This window comes from Ranitomeya imitator, chromosome 9 (genome assembly GCF_032444005.1).
Source record: "Ranitomeya imitator isolate aRanImi1 chromosome 9, aRanImi1.pri, whole genome shotgun sequence".
Lineage (NCBI taxonomy): Eukaryota > Metazoa > Chordata > Amphibia > Anura > Dendrobatidae > Ranitomeya > Ranitomeya imitator.
Window position 1 is genome coordinate 66,827,489 of NC_091290.1, and position 23,597 is coordinate 66,851,085.

The following is a 23,597-nucleotide window of genomic DNA, read 5'->3' on the forward strand; positions in this document are numbered from 1 at the left end:
GATTTATTCTGTATGGGGAGGGATTTATTCTGGGGGGATTTATTCTGTGGGGGAAGATTTATTCTGTGTCGGGAAGATTTATTCTGTGCGGGAAAGATTTATTCTGTGGGGAGAGGGATTTATTCTGTTGGGGAAGCTTTATTCTGTGTGGGCAGGGATTTATTCTGTGGGGGACATATTCTGTGGAGGGAAGATTTATTCTGTGGGTGGAAGATTTATTCTTTGGGGGAAGATTTATTCCGTGTGGGGAGGGATTTATCTTGTGGGGGAAGATTTATTCTGTGTGGGGAGCGATTTATTCTGTATGGGGAGGGATTTATTCTGGGGGGATTTATTCTGTGGAGGGAAGATTTATTCTGTGTGGGGAGCAATTTATTCTGTATGGGGAGTGGTTTATTCTGGGGGGATTTATTCTGTGGAGGGAAGATGTATTCTGTTGGGGGAAGATTTATTCTATGGGGGGAAGATTTTATTCTGTGTGGGGAAGATTTATTGTTTGGTGAGAGATTTATTCTGTGGAGAGGGATTTATTCTGTGAGGGAAAGATTTATTTTGTGTCAGGAAGATTTATTCTGTGTCAGGAAGATTTATTCTGTGGGGAGAGGGATTTAGTCTGTGGGGGGATTTATTCTGTGGGTGGACTATTCATCCTGCAAGGGGGATTTATTCTGTGGGGGAAGATTTATTCTGTGTCGGGAAGATTTATTCTGTGCGGGAAAGATTTTTTGTGTGGGGAGAGGGATTTATTCTGTGGGGGGATTTATTCTGTGGATTGAATATTCATTCTGCAAGGGGGATTTATTCTGTGAAGGGAAGATTTATTCTCTATGGGGAGGGACTTATTCTGTGAGGGGAAGATTTATTCTGTGGGGGAAGATTTATTCCGTGCTGGGAAGATTTATTCTCTGTGGGGAAGATTTATTTTGTGTCGGAAATATTTATTCTGTGTTGGGAATATTTATTCTGTGGGGGTCAGATTTATTTTGGGGGAGATTTATTCTGTTGAGGGAAGATTTATTCTGTGGTGGGGAGATTTATAATGTGGGGAAGATTTATTGTTTGGGTGGAAGATTTATTCTGTGGGGGGGAAGATTTAGTGTAACCCAAGGGGGAAGATATGAGGACACAAGTTTTGAGAGCAAGGGACGGACAGGTGCAGACAAAATATGGAGAGCAGGAAAGATTTGAAGCCACAGTATGAGGGGCAAACAGGGAGATTGGGGGAATGGGTGCATTCACAGTATGATGATTAGGAGAGATGGGTGCAGACAAAGTATGGTGTGGTGAGTGAGGGGATGGATGCAGACACAGAATGGGGAGAATGGGTGTGAACGCAGTATAGGGAGTAAAGGGGGGATGGGTGCAGACACAGTATGCAAAGTTGGGTGGATTTGTGAGGATACAGTATGGTTTGCAAAGGAATGTGAGAGAAGATAGCATTAGGAAGGAGGGGGAAAGGTGTGACAAGACTATTGAGGGTAATAATATGAGACCGTATGGGGAGAACAATGTGAGTGGGCACAAAATAAAGACTGAATGGTGTGGGGGGAGAGCATGGGGGACAGTGTAAGGGCATAGGCAGGTAGGGGAAGTGTTTTCAAAGGCATAGTATAGAGACTGGGCCCTATGGTGGGACACAGAGTGAGAAGGAGTCCAATATGTGAAGGAGAGGACAGTGTGTGGGACATGTAAGATAAGAGGGACAGTGTGGGGGTCATATTTTGTGCAGGAAATATAGTGATGGGCAATAATCTATTCAGGGGCTCAGCATAGGGCAGACATTTTTATTCAGAAGCATTATAATGACGCTGTTATCTTTAAGGGCGTCGTGTGGGGATGTGCTGCAGAAGACTGGAGAAGGTGGAAGTCTGCAGAGATGAGCGGTGGATGAGAAAAGTCATCTTGGTGTGTGGACAAAATGAAGATGAAAAGGAAGAGATGTTGTCTCTGGAGTCATTCATCTAAAAGATATCTGGTTGTAAATGTTTTTTTGTGATACTAATTCTCATATTTTTATTTATGTTAGGGGCAATAAAGGGGTTGTCCAAGTTTTAGTTGAGTCTGCAGTCATTCAATATGACTGCAGTCTTCTGAATTCCCACAGTGCACACTGCACACTGTCAGGATTCTCTGGTCCCGGTGATTTGAATACATGCGGTCACATGCTGACTAGACTTATGTGGCCACACTCAATGAAAATTAATTGAGCGAGGTCAGACATGTCTAGTCGAAATGTGGACAGAAGTAAACAAATTGTATATGTGTGCTGACATGACCGTCCACTCTTGCCACTGGCAAGAGAGAATCCTAAAAGTGTGCAGTGAATGCACTGTAAGAATTCAGAAGCCTGCAGTCCCAAAGAGTGACTATAGACTTTCATCTCAAACCTGGACATGCCCTTTAATTATAAAATAAAGCCCTTTAGCATGCCAATCCTAACAGCATGTAATATCCTCACTGTAAGGATTCAGCTCTGCTTGCAGGTTAAACCTCTTCACTGATCTGATTTTCATACTTAGTGTCACATTACAACTAGCGTTTCTTCCTGCTTCTGTTTTTCCCTGAACATTCAAAGAATTAGGGAAAGCAGCTTGTCGGCAAGTGACTAAGTGCAATTCGAATATGTGCTTTGGTTTGGGCGTCAAATTGAATTCTTGCCCCAGGTGCCAGAAAACTTAACTGCTTCTCTAGGCATGGGTATGACACTTATAAGTAATTATCCACAAGGTTAATACTAAAGTGCCAAGTTTCCTTTTTTTAACAACAGCTAATATGTTGCTTACTTAACCCCTTACTGGCATCGGACGTACTATACCGTCCGATGCCGGCTCCCCTGCTTTGATGCAGGCTCCGTGGTGAGCCCGCACCAAAGCCGGGACATGTCAGCTGTTTTGAACAGCTGACATGTGCCCGTAATAGGCACGGGCAGAATCGCGATCTGCCCGCACCTATTAACTAGTTAAATGCCGCTGTCAAACGCAGACAGCGGCATTTAACCACCGCTTCCGGCCGGACGGCCGGAAATTACGTCATCGCCGACCCCCGTCACATGATCGGGGGTCGGCGATGCTTGTATATTGTAACCATAGAGGTCCTAGAGACCTCTATGGTTACTGATGACCGATGGCTGTGAGCGCCACCCTGTGGTCGGCGCTCACAGCACACCTGCAATTCTGCTACATAGCAGCGATCAGCAGATCGCTGCTATGTAGCAGAGCCGATCACGTTGTGCCTGCTTCTAGCCTCCCATGGAGGCTATTGAAGCATGGCAAAAGTTTAAAAAAAATGTTTAAAAAAATGTGAAAAAAATAAAAAAAACATAAAAGTTTAAATCACCCCCCTTTCGCCCCAATCAAAATAAATCAATCAAAAAAATATCAAATCTACGCATATTTGGTATCGCCGCGCTCAGAATCACCCGATCTATCAATTAAAAAAAAGTATTAACCTGATCGCTAAACAGCGTAGCGGGAAAAAAATTTGAAACGCCAGAATTACGTTTTTTTGGTCGCCGCGACACTGCATTAAAATGCAATAACGGGCGATCAAAAGAACGTATCTGCACCAAAATGCTATCATTCAAAACCCCAGCTTGGCACGCAAAAAATAAGCCCTCAACCGACCCCAGATCACGAAAAATGGAGACGCTACGAGTATCGGAAAATGGCGCAATTTTTTTTTTTTTAGCAAAGTTTGGAATTTTTTTTACCACTTAGATAAAAAATAACCTAGTCATGTTTGGTGTCTATGAACTCGTACTGACCTGGAGAATCATTATGGCAGGTCAGTTTTAGCATTTAGTGAACCTAGCAAAAAAGCCAAACAAAAAACCAGTGTGGGATTGCACTTTTTTTGCAATTTCACCGCACTTGGAATTTTTTTCCTGTTTTCTAGTACACGACAAGCTAAAACCAATGATGTCGTTCAAAAGTACAACTCGTCCTGCAAAAAATAAGCCCTCACATGGCCAAATTGACTGAAAAATAAAAAAGTTATGGCTCTGGGAAGGAGGGGAGCGAAAAACGAACACTGAAAAACGAAAAATCCCCCGGTCATGAAGGGTTTAAATTAGGGTATTAATAAAAGTGATTCTTAACTGTACATGATTCCACTCTGCTTTAAATTAAACCACAAATTACATTGTATTACATGGTAGCAGTCTCACAGTCTTTACAGTTGAAATAAATGGAAAATTATATTGTCACTTGACAAGATTGCAGATGATTTGTAATTGTTGTGTTTCTACTCAAAGATATATTTTCGTTAATTAAAGCTGGTGATGAAAAAGGTTTTTTTAATTTTTAATTTCTTGTCATCTTTTTGCCAGCAGTCAAACTTCTTAACACAAAGCAATATTATCCTCATATTAGACAATAAAAGATGAATACCTTAATAAAAATTCTTATTTTGGCCTCTATTTGTCGCATAAAAGAGTAATGTGTCTCTATAATAGGAAATATTGACTAATCCACTACTCATAGTGAATGAATCCTAACAGGTGAATCATTGTATAATATTTCATTCTCTACGCCAATGTCCATTAATTTTACCATTATTATATAACCCAAAAATGATTTTAGAATTGTTTTTTATTAGTTTTGGCTTTACTGTTCAAAATACATTTGGATTAATGATTCTACCATCTGTCAAAATGGCAAAGAGTTCATTGGACAAATAAAAGCTATTTGGAGTTTGGTTATATTTATATTTTTGGACAGATTCATGTGATTTGAACACCGTCACCTAGTAAAACTTGTCTAAATGTTTGAAAAAAATGAATCACAAAGTGATTTCAGTTTTAGCATGGACTTTGGTTCTGTTTATATATATTTTTAAATTTATTTTTGTTAGATTTTATTCTCAATTCACATGGCCTAGCCAGATTTTTTCATTTTTTTGTTTTATTTTTCCTGCTTCCTCAATTATATCATTTGATCTTGTGTCTGAGAATGGTTTCGTTCAAATGCCCACTTCCATCACATATCCACTCATGTGGCAGCGAAATATGTTCACATGCAAATAAGAGTTGGTGGGTTGGCAAAATTTACTGAGGTACTACAAGGCTGCAACATTAGAACCTTTTATAAAGCAAATGGCCATACAAAGTGTCCAGCTAGAGAATGCAAAGTGGGAGTTTAAATAAAAGTTGTTGCTGTAGTTTGTTTGTAGGCCATCACCCCTGGATACTGCCCCTCTCCCCAGCACGGACTCTGACTCACACACCACCATGGAACCCGCTCTGCTCCTCCTCTTTCTTTGTCTGTTATTACCTGGAGTGCACGCAGGGTGTGAAGATCTTCATACACAGGGCTTAGGTCCTGCGAGCGCGCTTCCTTCTTCTTGAGGGGGCTGCTCACAGTCCTAAAATGTCCTCAGCCAATGGAGGCACTTACTATTTAAGGCACCTCTACCTGCATGGAGGTGCCTGTGTTTAGTCTGTTACCAACACGTTTCATAGTTCTCAGGTCCCTGTCCGCTAATACCCACTAGTTTGCTAGCCTCTGTCCTTTCTACCCTAGCCTATTTGCTAGTCCCTGCGGTGTCAGTCTGCATATAAGTCAGATGTACCTGCACCTGCTAACGTGCCTATCATGATCCAGTTCGGCGTTTGCTTTCTACTATTCCCTCTCTGGACTGGTCATGCGGGAGTTAATCCCCTCGGCCTTGTTTTGGAGCTGGCTGGGCTTTTTAAGTCCTCTGTAGTCTGCTGGCCGGCATCAGTGATAGTTCATGCTACCTGGCTAGAGCAACTGATCCGTATACCATGATGTTCCTTCTGCATCTGACTTTCCTTATTTGTGTTAGACCCATTCTCTACAGTGTATGACTTGGCCTGATCTCTGACCCCGCGTCTTGTTTTCTGTCTCTGTACCATGTTCCCCGACCATCTTTTGACTCTCTGGATTGTACCCCAACTTCGTCTTACATCTCATGTTTTGGATACCGCACTCTCATTTGTTTCTGACTTCTGGCTTGTATCTGACTACGTGCTCTGCTGTTACTTCTGGTACCTTGTCTCCTGTTTGTTGCGGACCGGCCTGTTTGACTACTCTGCAGCCTCCTAGTGGCACTCCACGCCTTGCACTGTGGTGCTACATGGTGAGTACTACCTTGTGCCCCTTACCTGCGCCCCGTGGGGGAGTTTGCGTGCAACTGCCTTGCAGTTGTATCATAGTGCCAATCGGTATACCAGCCTAAAACCTAAAACTATTCATGAGAATTGAAAAGCAGATTTATGGGGACAACATAATTGTGCGTCTATTTTCCTACAATCATTGTAGATGATGCAGGTGTTCTCCTTATAGTATGTGCACCCTAGTGAAAGCTGTGTCCTTAACAAACTAAGATCATTCTAGATCTGCTGACATGTGCCTTTAACATCTACTCAAAATGGGTCATACTAGTAAGCCACAGAAAATATGTGGTTTCTGCATGGAGATATCCAACAACTGCCACCAAGTCATCAAAGGACTGCTTGGAGATCACGCAGAGATCCCACCTCTGCCACTAATTTGTCAGAGGACAGCCACGGGATTACACAGATATCCCGTCTCTGCCATCAATTTGTCACGAGCCAGCACTCCGCTGCCTTCATTCATCACGACAATTACACAATTGACTGGCAATTGATGGACGAGGCCACCACTGCTTTCATTACTATTTTGGATATTGGCCCACTATCAGTGAACGTACACTATATGCACATCCAAATTCAACATAAGGAATATATATTCTTCAGTATTGTCAGTGTCTAGCTCCGCAATAACCCAAGGAAAACTAGCTGCCATCACTAATCATTTATGCAGGTCAATTGGAAACCCTTTACTGGTAACGTACAGCCTCACAATGATTCAAGGTTTCGGTTTATAGAGCAAGAAGAACTAAGCCATTAAATTTAAATATTTAGCCCAAAAAGTAGGCAATATTTATAAAAATATACATAAGATGCTACAAAAAGAGACAAAATAATATAGTATATGCAATCACATAAAATAAAATGGTCAGACAAAAGAAAAAGTATTAAATCTGCAGTCTCATTATTGGCTCTGATCTTTATGGAGGGAAGAACTCTCATTAGGAAAATGGAACTATTCTACTGTGAATCATATCTTCTAGAATCGAACAACGATTATAACTCAGGATCTGTTTTTATTATATAACAGTAACTCCCACATACCTCTCATTGATAAGCTCAGAGGGGGGACTGGTCAATGGGATGTGGCTAAGTCATAAAAAATTATGAGATCCCCCAACTTTCAGGATATCTGCCGCTAGATATCTTCCCTCCCAGGTGGGAGTTATTAATGCCATTTTTCCTATCAAGATTTTAGCTTTCATAAATAGGAAACATGGCCCATGATGCTGAAAATGTTTCCCATATATATATGACCTGCACATGTCACAAAAAAAAAACAATATTCATAACTGGCTCTAAAGATTCTGCCTTTAGTTCTTTTGAACATGAGAAGTTTTATCTCCACAAGTGCTAAAAGTATCACTTCCCAGCCTCTTCTATAAACTGAGCCTGGATTCATGTCTGCCCTCCAGCAGATAACCCACTTCAATGACCTGTTCATAGCTGGGGGTAATAGCTGGGCAGGTATTTGAATGAAGGGTTAGCTCTTTTTTTCCCTTCCCAAGTTATAATTAAACCATGCTTCAGTGTTCAATATGAGGGTGATACATCTCCTCGCAAGAGATGATTTAGATGTTGATCTCATTTTACCATTAGATCTATGACAACTACCATTTAAAAAAATGACAAAATTGCCAATTTTGGAGGGGGGCTGATTGAATCTCACAAATAATGCAATACAAAATTGTATGTATAAAAATGGCTCTGCTAAAGATTACATGAAATTAAAAAAAAAAACAAGTTCTAATACAGCTTTATTACCTTTTTACAGATTATAATATAAAAAATATGTTGAGTTTGTGAGTGAAAATACAAATGATTCTCAAAAAATGTTTATATAGTGTAAAAACACAAAAAAATTAAAAACTTAATACATTTGTGGAATAATCAAAATTATATAGACCAAGAGAGTAAATGTTGCTTGTAACATACAGTAAATGCCATAAACCTGAAACCTTATGGTAAATACAATAGTTGAATTATTGTGTTTTTTTTCTGCTCATTTCCAACAAAACATAAAAGTAAAATATTGTATTATATGTTCCTAAAATAGTGAAATTTAAAAATATATCTCATCTCAAAATAAACAAGCCTTATACAGTATGTAGCCTTTTAGGGATTATAATGTGTCGCAGTTACCTCGTCCTTTCCAATTTGTTGGTTCGATTACCATCAAAAACCAAGATGTAACTCAAGGGCTTACCATCATAGTTCATTCATTTGAGTCATACTGACTAAATGTAGACGCCTTCAGGTAAATATACATTATGTATATCTTTGTCATACACCAAATCAGTACTTGAGTCTTATGTCTTAGACTTTTAGTTTCAACTTGTCTTGAGGGCTTTAACTTTAAGGAACGGTTTGAGGTAAAATTAAAAAAATCCCAGACGTTTTGAAGTTGTTAATACATGTAGTCGGCATGTGTCATAGTTTCCAAAAATCTTCAGAGAAGTATGAGAAGTCAGTGTCTGTGGGTTTTCAAGATTCCTCAAAAGTCCTTTCTTCATTCGCATTGGTAAAATTACAAAAGCCATCCGTAACTTCTTCCAGCCGTGACAAACCTGACAGTCTACTTTATGAACACATCAGCAAGTTCATGTTATTCTAGATTAATTACAAACATAACCTCGGAGAAGACTGGCTGTTGGCAATCTGTCTACATGGCAAATTTGGGGGTTTTCTTTCCATTCAATTTTTCTTGGAACTTCGGTCATCTACAGTATTCCTGGTACTGAGGTTCTGGTTTACTTTTCTTGTCATTACTAAAGTAAATTAGTCTTTGCTTCCGAATGTGAATCAATAATTTATAGTGGAGAGTAAAGGTTCTTCCAATTACATTCACTGTGCTACGCTCTGAAGGCAGTCTGTGGCATGTGTACTTTCCATGAAGCTTCTTACCATGTGGTCCGACTTTCGGCCCCGTTAGTATTTAGAGAGAGTTCTCATTCTTTCCTTTCACAAAATGTCACACTTCTTCCACACTGATGTCTACATTGCTTCATTTGCACCTCCAACGTTCTGCACTTTTTAAAAATCAGTATGGCCTTGGTAGTTACGATCAAGAACTAATAAAGCTGTACACGTAAGCATCAGTGAGCACTAAGAATATACAGTAAGTGTTACAGATGTAAATTGATTATATTGCAAGAACTAAAATTAGTTTGGGTAAATATTTTCGTTTGGGTTACGGTTGATCGCTAGCCATCCAAACAAATATTGTTATGTTGGTTTATGTGATGCACAAAATAGAGATATCTCTGCCCTTCAGCAAGTGCACAGAGTGATGTCTTGGTTATCTATAAATCTATATGCCCTTTATTGTCCTCTTTAATAGCACATATCAGATTAGTTATTTGAATAGAGTAATCATGAGACCTCCTTAGCAAGTCACGAGTGTGCTGTGTGATGGCTCATAGGAAAAAGGCAGGAAAACATGAAATGCTGGTGGATGGCGTCCAGTGGTTTTTAAGTGAGAAATTGACTCAACCGAGACTGGCTTCATTTCTCCTGCTTTTGTACTTTTCTTCTTTGGAAAATGTATTCACATGGCACTTGTCACGCCGTTAACGGCGATAAAGGGGCAGGACGGCGTACTGGGACCCGCACCTGTCCCTGCCACTATAATGGGGCCCTGGCTCACACAACCACAGAGGTAACACAGAGAAGGGAAGCGAAGGAAAAAACTAGGAAGGAAAACAGGTTTAACATGCGACCAAAACAGCAGACACCAATCTCTGTAAATATACCTCCAAGCTCCTAATACCACGCTCCTTCAACCTCCAAGCCAGGCAGCTGAACTGATCACTGACAATAGCTGTAGTCAAGGCTGGCTCTATATAGAGGAGGAAATTACAAAATCCAATTCAGCTGAGAGACCCAGCTCTCAGCAACTCAGCAACAAGGTTAACTCTTATTTAGGATTATTTAGTCTAGAAAAAAGACGACTGAGGGGCGATCTAATAACCATGTATAAGTATATAAGGGGACAATACAAATATCTCGCTGAGGATCTGTTTATACCAAGGAAGGTGACGGGCACAAGGGGGCATTCTTTGCGTCTGGAGGAGAGAAGGTTTTTCCACCAACATAGAAGAGGATTCTTTACTGTTAGGGCAGTGAGAATCTGGAATTGCTTGCCTGAGGAGGTGGTGATGGCGAACTCAGTCGAGGGGTTCAAGAGAGGCCTGGATGTCTTCCTGGAGCAGAACAATATTGTATCATACAATTATTAGGTTCTGTAGAAGGACGTAGATCTGGGTATTTATTATGATGGAATATAGGCTGAACTGGATGGACAAATGTCTTTTTTCGGCCTTACTAACTATGTTACTATGTTACTATGTAACTCCTGCACTACTGGCATAAAGCAGCCAGGTCAGAATACAGGATAAGAGATTTTGTTCACTGTGTGTAAACGAGGCCCAGAGCGCTGCGGTTCTCTGGAACCTCTCTGCCGCGGTAGCCCCGTGACAGCACTAAATTACTTTTGACATATTTTTTAGAATGTTAGATTCCACACGTGAAGTCTACCAACCATACTACAATATAACAATAAAAAATATGGAGAAGACAACCACAAGCACGTCTGAGAAGTGCACACATTTCCACGATAAATGAATCTTTTTTTATTGTTAACACTGTACACTGTACTGTACTGATGTCTTCATCATGCCAGAACATACATAGGAGAAAAACATGGGAATGCAAGGTCAAAGTGTAATCATGGGAGCGAGAGAATCAAATGCGATGCAAAAAAATAGCAACTGGATCCGTTTTTTGTATTGAATTCTACAGGAAAGTAATCATAACCATGGTCATCCTCACATATAAAAAATGATCCTTTACAAACAGAACATAAATGGATGTGAAAAGGAAACCAAAGTGTACATCCATTTTTGTTATGCTTGTAGTGGTCCTGTCATTTTATATTTGATCCATTTCAAACAAATGACAACAGGACATGTGAACATATTTTTTCCCCAATTGATGTCCAACATACCTTGCTTACTCGACTGATCTCCAGGACACATTGCTTACTCTGACTGATCACCAGCACGCCTAGCATACTCTGACTGATCTCCAGCCCATCTAGCTTACTTTGACTGATCTCTAACACACCTTATTTACTCTGACTAATCTCCATCACAACTAGCTCACTCTGACTGAACACCAGCACACCAAGCATACCCTGACTGATCTACAGACCATCTAGCTTACTCTGACTGATCTCCAACACACCTTGCTTACTCTGACTGATCTCCAACATCCTTAGCGTACTCTGACTGATCTCCAATATACTTGCTTACCTTAACTAATATCTAGCCCACCTAGTTTACTCTGACTGATCTCCAGCATGACTAGCTTACTCTGACTAATCTCCAGTATACTTGCTTACTCTGACTTATCTCCAGTATACTTGCTTACTCAGACTAATCTCCAGTATACTTGCTTACTCTGACTGATCTCCTCCACACTTTGCTTACTCTGACTGATTTCCTCCACACTTTGCTTACTCTGACTGATCTCCAGTATACTTGCTTACTCTGACTTATCTCCAGTATACTTGCTTACTCTGACTAATCTCCAGTATACTTGTGGATCGCCCCCAAGGGCTAGGGAATACTCGGTACCGGGCCCTTCTGTAGTCAATGGGGATGTCATGGCGGCTGACCCGGTCTGTGGCCCTTGGAAGGTCCGTTGATGAAATGGGGGGACGGTCTTTAAAGGGATAATGTTTGTGACGCCACCTGTGTCTACAGGACCCGGGCTATTTGGATTTATCTAACATCGCCCCATATCCATTACGGGCTTTCAGATGAGTATTGATTGCTCTCTGTTTTTACCCACCACGGACCCGGGCTATTTGGATTTATCTAACATCGCCCCATATCCATTACGGGCTTTCAGATGAGTATTGATTGCTCTCTGTTTTTGCTTTCTGTGAGGGGGATTATTGTGTCCTGCCCCATTATTTATCTGTTGTACCCATGGAGGTTTTGTGGTGGGTTGTGACGGGACCTGTCACTTTGAAATACACATTGAAACAATAACACCTGCTCTTGTGAGGTATATATTGTAATTATAATAACAGCATAAGCAAATTTGGTGCGACTTATCTCTAAGTACTGTTTCAAATGTGACTATGGGCAATCTTTATTAAGCATTGATGTTTCTTTATTTGGGTTTTAGGAGTTATACATCTGATTTTCTAGTTGCTGTATTTTGTTACTTAATTGAGGTCTCTAATGATAGTATACTATGTGGTTGACTTTTTGTATAGCGGGTGACCATGCTTGTATACCTTAGCATTTGAATATATACCTCAAGTATTTCTTTACTCCTTTAGCCAGAAAAGGATCGCATGTTTATATTAAATATGGACAATAATATTTTCTCATTCACCCCATTTTTGTGAATCTTTTTTGCTGATGATTATTACTATAGACATAATTGTCTACTATATGTAATATATGCATATCCAAGCAACACATTAGATCCTTCACATATTTTTGATTATTATATCTTCTTGTTTTTTTGTTTTATTTATATTTTTGTTCTCCTTTTTTTGGGGGGGGTTGTTTGGGTTTGTTTGTGGGACATTTTCTTTATTCTATTCCTATTAGGGACAATTAAGGGCTTTTAGGGTCAGTCGACGTTGAGTGGGGGCGCCTACCGCTTCACATTAGGGTGCCAACCCCCACTGCTAGGCATGTCTTCCGTTAGGGATCTGCTAGGTCTTTTTTAGGGTTCCCTATTTAGGGTCCTCTAGGGACTCCCTAGGGTTAGTCGACGCGGAGTGGGGGCGCCAACCGCAGAAACGTAGGGTGCCAACCTCCACTGATAGGTAGGTCTCAATGTAGACTTCTCCTAGGGCCTTACAGGTACATAATTATATGTTTGCTAGTATTTTGTTTGTTATTTATGAAAAGAGTATTTTTTTAGTGATTCATAATAAAGGTTATTTTTTAGGTATCCTTGTTTGTTTTGGTTTTTTCAGAGATCACCCTAGCCTGCTCAACCGGGAGACCTTTCCTCGTTGGTCCCCAGCCAGGAACTCTCCTCAGACTTCTCATCCTGATTCTGACTGACTCACTTCCTCACCAACCCACCAGTTTTACCCTAAATAGATAGAACCCTTAGCTCCCTCTGGTGGACTGGTGTGTGAAGTCTGTGTGTGGTTGTGATACCTGAACAGAAGATCTCCTTCATTGCCTTCAGACATAACATCGCTCCCCTTGGTGGAAGAATAACATTACTGCAACGAACCAGGACTCTGGGGCGCTGCACTTGCTCACTCTGACTGATCTCCTCCACACTTTGCTTATTCTGACTGATTTCCAGCCTCTGACTGATTTCCTGTACCCTTTTCTTGCTCTGACTGATCTCTAGCACATCTTGCTTACTATGACTGATCTGATCTCCAGCACAACTCATCCTAATTGGTTGCCTTGCCAGTATTATGATGAAGGATTTTCCTCTCCTGTTTTGACAATATACTACATATGTTTCTATATGTGCTTCTTTTGAGACATTTGATGCAATCTATTCATCCTCCATGACTGTATGAAAATGTTATTTATTTTTTGGCTATAATTAAAACATTTTTAATCAACATGAAATGTGATACTACCATTTCCATGATTAAACCTCAAGCCTGCATTTCCTTCCTTTTCTCCTATTCATAGTCCCTTGTGTTTGCTATAATATGTGTCCTGGGGAAGGCATCGGTACTATGCAGAAACGTATAACTACTATTTTCCTTTAACGGTAACAATAAAATAAGGTTGTATCTATTATTGAAAAATTTTTGGATTTCTCAGATGTGTGAGAGGGATGAGCATGTTATAAGCATATCTCTAAAAGGTGAGCTAATTACATGTCACTTTATGTAGAAAAAACTTTTTTAAGGGTTCTCTGTAGTGTTGAGCGATACCGTCCGATATTTGAAAGTATCGGTATCGGATGGTATCGGCCGATATCCGAAAAATATTTGATATCGCCGATACCGATATCCGACACCAATACAAGTCAATGGGACACAAATATCGGAAGGTATCCGTAATGGTTCCCAGGGTCTGAAGGAGAGGAAACTCTCCTTCAGGCCCTGGGATCCATATTAATGTGTAAAATAAAGAATAAAAATAAAAAATCTTGATATACTTACCCTCGGACGGGCCCTGGTTGTCACCGCTGCAATCGCCATGCTTTTCTTCTTAAGAATGAGCGCTTTAAAGACCTTCGATGACGTCACGGCTTGTGATTGGTCGCGTGAGCGGTCACATGACCGCTCAGCGACCAATCACAAGCCGCGACGTCATCGAAGGTACTTAACAAGCTCATTCATAGGAAGGAAAACATGGCGATTGCAGCGGTGACAACCAGGGCCCGTCCGCGGGTAAGTATATCAAGATTTTTTATTTTTATTCTTTATTTTACACATTAATCTAAATCCCGATACCGATTCCCGATATCACAAAAATATTGGAACTCGGTATCGGAATTCCGATACCGCAAATATCGGCCAATACCCGATACTTGCGGTATCGGAATGCTCAACACTAGTTCTCTGCAATATGGGGGACTTTGTTTCTTTTTCTCTGCTATAGAATTAACCATACTAGAATGTAATTTCCTTGGAATCAACAGGGGTCCATTTTATCAATGGCACTGACATGTGTAAAGCTCTAAAAAATAATTTCTCATATATCCTAAAATCTTAACAGATGCATACAGCTGATTTTTCCATGACAGGGAAAGTTCTCCCAAGTTGCAGTTACAACGCTACATGTGGAAACATGAAAGCTTCTCTAAGACAAACAAGTAGAAACTGCTCTCTGGAATCATAAAATATATTCCTAGTATTTGCTTTTCTATGTAAATGTAAATGAGCAATAATCAGCATATGTTTAACCACAGAGTAAATTGTATATAGATATATTTTATATGTATGGCGTTTGATGAACCATCAAGCAGTGACACAATTTAGATCATGTAAATGGATACAATCTTCATAAAAAAGGAATTGCATGCATTTTTTTATACCTCTAAAGGTATGTTACCAAGGTCAGTAAACTCTGTGGGTCGGGCGCTGCGTACATCCAAAGCGTCCAATCCGCAGCTGCCAGAAGTTACAGCATAGTGGATGGGATTTCACATCATGCGACGCATCTTTCCCGACCGCAGCATGTCAATTTATCTTGCGGAGACGTTTAGTCTCCGCAAGATAAATTTCCCATCCAATGTATTGAGCACGGTGATTAGACACGGTTCAGTGAACGCATTCGTAATCACCTGCGTTCAAAAGCCGGCAGCGCTTTGGATGCAGCGGACATGTGCTGCGTCCAAAGAGCTGCCATTTTTTGACCGTGGGAACATATCCTCATTTGTATATTTTACAAAGGGTACGGTAAATTCTCATTGACATTTTGGAAGTAGTAATTAATTAAAGCAAAAAATGTGTTGATTTGTTGAAAAAAGATTGGTGTATCGTTTCCCACTGGCAATACAATTCTGTTGTATCTGAGTTCAGTTTGCTGACAAAAACATTTGAGGATTTTGGACAACTGTTATATATGTCTTAGCTCCATTTTAAATGAATGTCATGAGAACAATGTGGCACTGTATAGTAACTGCACTGGAAGGCTACATGTCCTATCAAATAACTTTTCAGAATGAGCTGTCAAGTTTGTACATGAGGAATAACACAATTAATAGCTATGATATCATTTATATACCACATTTTCACCAGTTTTTCCTTTGCAGGCTATAACACTTATTTTCACTTGTCTCTGACAATGGGTGTACAGTCATGGCCAAAATTTTTGAGAATGACACCAAAATTATATTTTCACATGATCTGCTGCCCTCTGGTTTTCATTAGTGTTTGTCTGATGTTTATATCACATACAGAAATATAATTGCAATCATATTATGAGTACCAATAGGTTATATTGACAGTTAGAATGAGTTAATGCAGCAAGTCAATATTTGCAGTGTTGACCTTTCTTCTTCAAGACCTCTGTAATTCTCCCTGGCATGCTCTCAATCAACTTCTGGACCAAATCCTGACTGATAGCAGTCCATTCTTGCATAATCAATGCTTGCATTTTGCCAGAATTTGTTGGTTTTTGGTTGTCCACGCGTCTCTTGATGATTGACCACAAGTTCTCAATGGGATTAAGATCTGGGGAGTTTCCAGGCATGAACCCAAAATCTCTATGTTTTGTTCCATGAGCAATTTAGCTATCACCTTTGCTTTATGGCAAGGTGCTCCATCATGCTGGAAAAGGCATTGTTGGGCGCCAAACTGCTCTTGGACGGTTGGGAGAAGTTGCTCTTGGAGGACATTCTGGTACGATTCTTTATTCATGGCTGTGTTTTTAGGCAAGACTGTGAGTGAGCCGATTCCCTTGGCTAAGAAGCAACCCCACACATGAACGGTTTCAGGATGCTTTACAGTTGGCATGAGACAAGACTGGTGGTATCGCATACCTCTTCTTCTCCTAATAAGCTGTTTTCCAGATGTCCCAAACAATCGAAAAGGGGATTCATCAGAGAAAATGACTTTTCCCCAGTCCTCAGCAGTCCACTTCCTGTACCTTTTGCAGAATATCAGTCGGTCCCTGATGTTTTTTTCTGGAGATAAGTGGCTTCTTTGCTGCCCTCCTTGAAACCAGGCCTTGCTCAAAGAGTCTCCTCCTCACAGTGCGTGCAGAGCACTCCCACCAGCCTGCTGCCATTCCTGAGCAAGCTCGGCACTGCTGGTAGTCCGATCCCGCAGCTGAAACAGTTTTAAGATACGGTCCTGGCGCTTGCTGGTCTTTCTTGGGCGCCCTGGAGCCTTTTTGACAACAATGGAAGCTCTCTCTTTGAAGTTCTTGATGATGTGATAGATTGTTGACTGAGGTGCAATGTTTGTAGCTGCGATACGCTTCCCTGTTAAACCATTTTTGTGCAGTGCAATGATGGCTGCACGTGTTTCTTTAGAGATAACCATGGTTAACTGAAGAGAAACAATGATACCAAGCACCAGCCTCCTTTTAAAGTGTCCAGTGATGTCATTCTTACTTAATCATGACTGATTGATCGCCAGCCCTGTCCTCATCAACACCCACACCTGTGTTAATGGATCAATCACTAAAACGATGTTAGCTGCTCCTTTTAAGGCAGGACTGCAATGATGTTGAAATGTGTTTTGGGGGTTAAAGTTCATTTTCTGGGCAAATATTGACTTTGCAAGTTCAGTAATTGCTGTTAAGCTGATCACTCTGACATTCAGGAGTATATGCAAATTGCCATTAGAAAAAATGAAGCAGTAGACTTTGGAAAAATTAATATTTGTCTCATTCTCAAAATTTTTGTCCATGACTGTAGACTAGCTCCAATGATGTCTCCCATACACAATACACCCAGATGTAGCAGAAGCAGTAGAACAAGGAGAACATTATGAGGCAGTACTGAATAGTGTAGCTGTGAATCCAGCACTAGAGTGAGATAAACACTTACTAGAAAGCAGCAGCATCTGTTGCTCTGCCACTCTCTGCTGTTTCCTCAGATTACCCTGTCTCGTTAGTGAGAAAAAAGACTAATCATAAACTGTAAAGTGTTTCATGAATCAAACTCTTGATATGTTATATTTTTTCTGGGTTTCTTACCTATGTATACGCCTTGATTTGGAACATTTGAATTTTATCTATTCTTTACAATGGTTTAGTGATCTAAATGCTTTGAATTTGAAAATACACATATGTGGGTAGAAATCTTGAAGACGAGAAACATTAAAGGTGTTTTCTCACCAACAAAGTACTCTTTTATCAATAAATGTTGGAATAATCATAAGCTCCACAAATGGATGTGTTAAAAAAAATGTCACTCTGCTGAGATAATGTTATAAATGTTCCCCTGCTGTGTACTGTGTAATGGCCGTGTCTGACTGTGCAGGGTCATGGTCTGATCATACCACATCTCATGGGCAGGTGAGGAAGTAAAAGAATATACAGACAGGACAGTATGGGATCACAGCTGCTAGTTTTTGCAAGAAAAAACAGTTTTCTTCCTATTTAAAAACTTATTTTACCTCATGGAAAGAATCAGCTGTGATCCGTGCTGTAATATCTGTATACTGTTTATTTTTTTTCTAAGACCCATTAATTAAAATGCTCGTGGGACAACCCCTGTAACTTACATGACTCCTACATAAAGTATCAACATATAATCATCATTGTAGTAATATACAAGGAGCAAGCATGTTTGTCCTAAAGGGTGCGCATATATATATATATATATATATATATATATATATATATATATATATATATATATATATATATATATATATATATATATGGATAATCATGTAAATAACCAGATATTCCTCTTGCAGAACAACAGTATTGGGGCAGTGATCTGAAGATTCCCACAATGTCGTATGAGAACGTGTTGCGTTGTGACCAGACAGCTTTCAAGTGGCTCTGCACACTCCGGAATGTCGGCATTGTGCTGTTGGAAGGAGCTCCTGTGAAACAGGGAGAATTGGTTACACTTGGCAAAAGGATAGGTTACATGAGGCATACTTTTTATGGGTAAGTGTAACCATTGTTTGTTTTTTTATTAGTACCGTAATTCTTAAGTTACCTGAATAAACCAAAGGAATCAGCTTAGAAGAAATGTTTCCAATATTTATATGTCTAAGGCCCCCCTTCTCACGTCCGTTTTTATGTCACTCTGTGGTCTGTTTTTTAAGAGCTGCAAATATGGACGCACGCACACCCATTGTATTCATGGGTTGAACACAACTTTCAACATCCTCACATGGTCTGCCTGCAATCGGCAAAACCAGGCGGGATTTGTAGTCAGTGCCTGCCGTCTCTGAATAGTGCACATGAAATAAGTAGATATATTTTTTTTAAAAAACCTGCCATGGCGTCTCTCTTATTTTTAATAACCAGCTGAGAGGAAGCACACAGCTGGGGGCTGGTGTTATTATTGTGGTACGGTACCCAGCCTATTAGTTAAAGTTCTCATGCTGTGAGCAGTGACGTCCGTAAGGTATCCGCAGGTCACAGGTGGCTTATACAGAGGTCGTCACGGCAGCCGTGTTGCCACGCTACTGTCAGTGTGTTCCGGCAGCTGTTCTGATCGGACACTGCTCAGTAGAACATCTGGATGTACCAAAGTTGGGGATAGTCTTGGCACATCTGATAGATTTCACAGGGAAAGACTTTGGATTATAACTTTTTTTATATGGTAATAAATGGGTAAAAGAGTATGGGGAGTGATTTTTACAACTAAAGGACTTTTCCCTGTGTGTTTATAACTTTAGACTATGGGGTTAGTAATGGGGGTGTCTTATCGATGACTGTCCATTACTAACCCCTGGGCTTGATGCCAGCTGACATGAACCTAAAAACCATTTCCCACTTGACAACTCATCAGGGCAAGTGGGAAGAGCTGAAGCTAAGAATCAGAATTGGCACATCAAATGGATGTACCATTTCTGGGGAAGCTGAGAGCTGGTGTTATTAGTCTGGGAGGAAGCCAATATCCATGACCCCTTCCTAGCCTATTAAGATCAGCCCATGGCTGTCTGTTTAGGCTTTGCTGGTTATTAAAAATTGTCATTTTTTGGGTGGTTCCACTTTTTAATAACCAGTAAAGGCTACGATGACAGCTATGATATTTTTAGGCTGGGAACCTTTATGGATTTTGGCCCATTCCCAGAATAATAACATCTGCCCCCAGCTGTCAGCTTTCCCTCTGCTGGTTAGTAAAAATAAGGGGGATCCCACACCATTTTTGTGTTTATGTATTCAACAAAAACAAGGACAGAAAATTATCTATCTATCTATCTATCTATCCTATAAACAAAAATAAGGCTAAATGTGTAAAATATCAATTTGTATTTCTCTGATGATTGTTAATCTTGTCATGTGAACTTCCTGATGAGCCTGAACTCTGACACTGGGTGTTATCTAATCCATTGGGGCGTCGCTTCCAAATGCTGACATGTACTTAAACCCTGTATACCTATGACTCTTGTACAATATTTGTGGTATGTCCTGATGAAGGGGTCACCTGAACCCTGAAACGCGTAGAATAAACCACGTTGAAAACCTCTACAATTTTTGAAATTCTTCTTGCGGCAGCGCGAGGATGATCCTTTTTTCTCCTATCTAAGTGTATATTTCTGGGATGAAATAACACATAACTCATCAAGTCTAAAATTCGCAGTAAAGCATTGGACCTCATACATGATAAAGAAATGAAGAATCCTTCCAATTTTCAACTTCCTCGTTACTCTATATTTTTTTCTTGTTTTATAAAAGTACCCATGTGAGGGCTCTTTCATATGCTCATAATTTGGTTTTACATGCAATTCTGTGTATTCTGTCTCATAAAAGGGCATCACTGACTTCTTCAAGATCAGCATAGTCATCTTCTAAAGTGATGAGTGGTTATTGTTTACCAACTAATTCCCAGTGTTTGATCTCCCTTTATCTGAGATCTCCTTCATCATATGATCATGAGCCTGTCATCTCAGTTAGTCATAGCCAACATAATCACCTGAGTTGACTGGTCACCACCTCCTTCAAGAGCATCTCATCTTCTCTTGATGCTGATCATGATGTTTTAAAAACAGGGTGGTATTTTTCTTCCCAGGTTACACTTTTTCCCTTGTTTCTATGAAAATCCACATTATCCCAATCCAACCTATGGCTGGAAAGAACTGAAGCAATCATTAAAGACTATCTCCTTACTCCATGAGCTATCACACAGCAAGATTAGCCAGTCCGGGTTCTACTGGTTTCCCTAAAGATACCCTGTCACATTGAATGTGGTGTCTGATTTGCAGCATGTTACAAAGAAGGAGGACTTCAGCTACGGGTTCATGGGAAAATAATTTGTATATTTTGTAAAATTGTATATCATTCATTTATATCTTTGCCGTTTTTACGTTTTGAGGTCCAGTGGAGGGTCCTTTTCAGTAGTCTTTCCCATATAATCTTGCATACAAAGATTGCTATCTGACGTTCTATCTCGTCCATGTGGGCTGGGCCTGTCTGATCATGGATGGGATAGTACGTCGAAGCCGATCAGCCAGCACCTGGGTGGTGTGCAGCCGATTGGGGCCGGCTGTCAGTTGATTCTAACAGCTGACACCCGGCACTAAGTACCGGGAGCGGTCACAGATCAAACAAGATTGCAACATTCCGGTGGCATATAGAAGCATCGTGCAGGGAGGGGGCTTTCTGCGCTTCCCTCAGAACAACGCGATGAGATTGCATTGTCCTGAGTGTCTCCATGGAGACCCCTGGCACCAAGATGGCTGTGGGCAGAGGCGTAGCTAGAGCTTTTGCCGCCCGGGGCTGTTCCCGAGTTTGGCGCCCCCCCCCCCCCCCCACCCCCGGCTCAATACACACAAAGGTTACCAAAAATGGTTTTCCTGTTTTGTAGAACTTAAACTGGGCCTAATGGTGTCACCCCCACATGCCACACCTGTGACTTAATACCACCACATCATGACCAGGCCACATAGTGACCGAATAATACTACATACAAGGGACAAATACCACAACACCATTTCCAGACCACATATTACCACCACATAGTGACTGAATACTACAATACTGATCAGTAATAAAAAAAACCCACAATACTATCACCATAAGTGCCAGTATTCACAGGAGATCTGTACTTAGTATGCAGTGTCTGTGTAGAGGTAATACAGAGATCACTGGTGACATTATACACAGGAGCTCTGTATATAGTATACAGTGTATAGTGTCAGTGTATAGGTAACACTGACTCACCAGTGACGTCTCTAGGTGAAGTCCTTCATCTTTCATCCAGCACAGACCGCCATCATTCCTTCCAGCCAGGACTCGTTTCTGCAGGAAATAACACAGTTATCTCGAGCTCCGCTTGCAGAACACATTACTTAATTTTTCACAACTTCTACATTACATCACATGAAGAAAAAAAGGTGATATAGTGTCACTCTGCACAGTAACAGGACCGCCCCCCCATTTAAAACAGTATACTCAAAAAATAAAATAAATACATCACTGCAGTAATAATATCCCTTAATTATCCCCTATGGTAACACTATTCCCCACCCTGGCCCCGTTTATCTCATTCCTGGCTCCAGCCATATGTTCTCGCATCCTGCCCTCATGAGTATCCATTCTACCCCATATGATCTCCCCATCCTGCCCCACCAGCCTCCATCGTATCCATCCTGCCCCATGATCCAATCCTGCCCCGTGTCTCCAATCATGCCCCGTGTCTACATTCTGCCCATGCCTCAAGTCCTGCCCCCAGTGTGTCCAGCATATTACCCCCAGTGTGTCCAGCATATTACCCCCAGTGTGTCCAGCATATTACCCCCAGTGTGTCCAGCAATCTGCCCCAGTATGTCCAGCACTGCCCCCAGTGTGTCCAGCAATCTGCCCCAGTGTCCAGCATTGCCCCAGTGTGTCCAGAAGTCTGCCCCAGGGTCTCCAGCATTGCCTCAATGTGTCCAGAAATCTGCCCCAGGGTCTCCAGTATTGCCCCAGTGTGTCCAGCAATCTGCCCCATGGTCTCCTGTATTGCCCCAGCGTGTCCAGCAATCTGCCCCATGGTCTCCTGTATTGCCCCAGTGTGTCCAGAAATCTGCCCCAGGGTCTCCAGTATTGCCCCAGTGTGTCCAGCAATCTGCCCCATGGTCTCCTGTATTGCCCCAGCGTGTCCAGCAATCTGCCCCATGGTCTCCAGTATTGCCCCGGTGTGTCCAGCAATCTGCCCCATGGTCTCCTGTATTGCCCCAGTATGTCCAGAAGTCTGCCCCATGGTCTCCAGTATTGCCCCAGTGTGTCCAGCATTCTGCCCCAGGGTCTCCAGTATTGCCCCAGTGTGTCCAGCATTCTGCCCCATGGTCTCCAGTATTGCCCCAGTGTGTCCAGCATTCTGCCCCATGGTCTCCAGTATTGCCCCAATGTGTCCAGCATTCTGCCCCAGGGTCTCCAGTATTGCCCCAGTGTGTCCAGCATTCTGCCCCATGGTCTCCAGTATTGCCCCAGTGTGTCCAGCAATCTGCCCCATGCTCTCCAGTATTGCCCCAGTGTGTCCAGCATTGCCCCCAGACAGTCAGACATAAAGAAAAAAAAAAAAGTAAAATCCTCACCTCTCCCGTTCCTAGCGCAGGTCCGGTGCAGTCAGCGTCTCTCCGGCTCTGCGACGCTCAGGACAGAGAGGCTGAGCGGCGCGCACAGTAGTGACGTCATCGCGCCCTCTGCTCTGAGACGTCGCAGAGTCAGAGGACGCTGAAGCCGCAGGAACCAGGAGAGGTGAGTATTAGAGCGGAGAGCGGGGGGCGGGGGTGGGGGGAGCTGGTCGTGGCGGCGGACGGCGCCGCCTGAAGATTTAAAGGGGCGTCTTTTTTTTTTTTTTTTTTCTTCTCCTGCAGCGCCGGCCGCCC

The 23,597-nt window shown here is 41.5% G+C and overlaps 1 protein-coding gene across 1 annotated transcript in view; it reads left to right on the forward strand.

The window, feature by feature from the left end:
• Nucleotides 1-23,597, forward strand: part of BBOX1 (gamma-butyrobetaine hydroxylase 1) — a 458,160-nt gene that overhangs the window by 220,413 nt on the left and 214,150 nt on the right. The window contains exon 4 of the mRNA XM_069740409.1: nt 18,522-18,720. Coding sequence (XP_069596510.1) covers nt 18,522-18,720 — 199 coding nt within the window. The remainder of the gene's footprint in view (nt 1-18,521; nt 18,721-23,597) is intronic.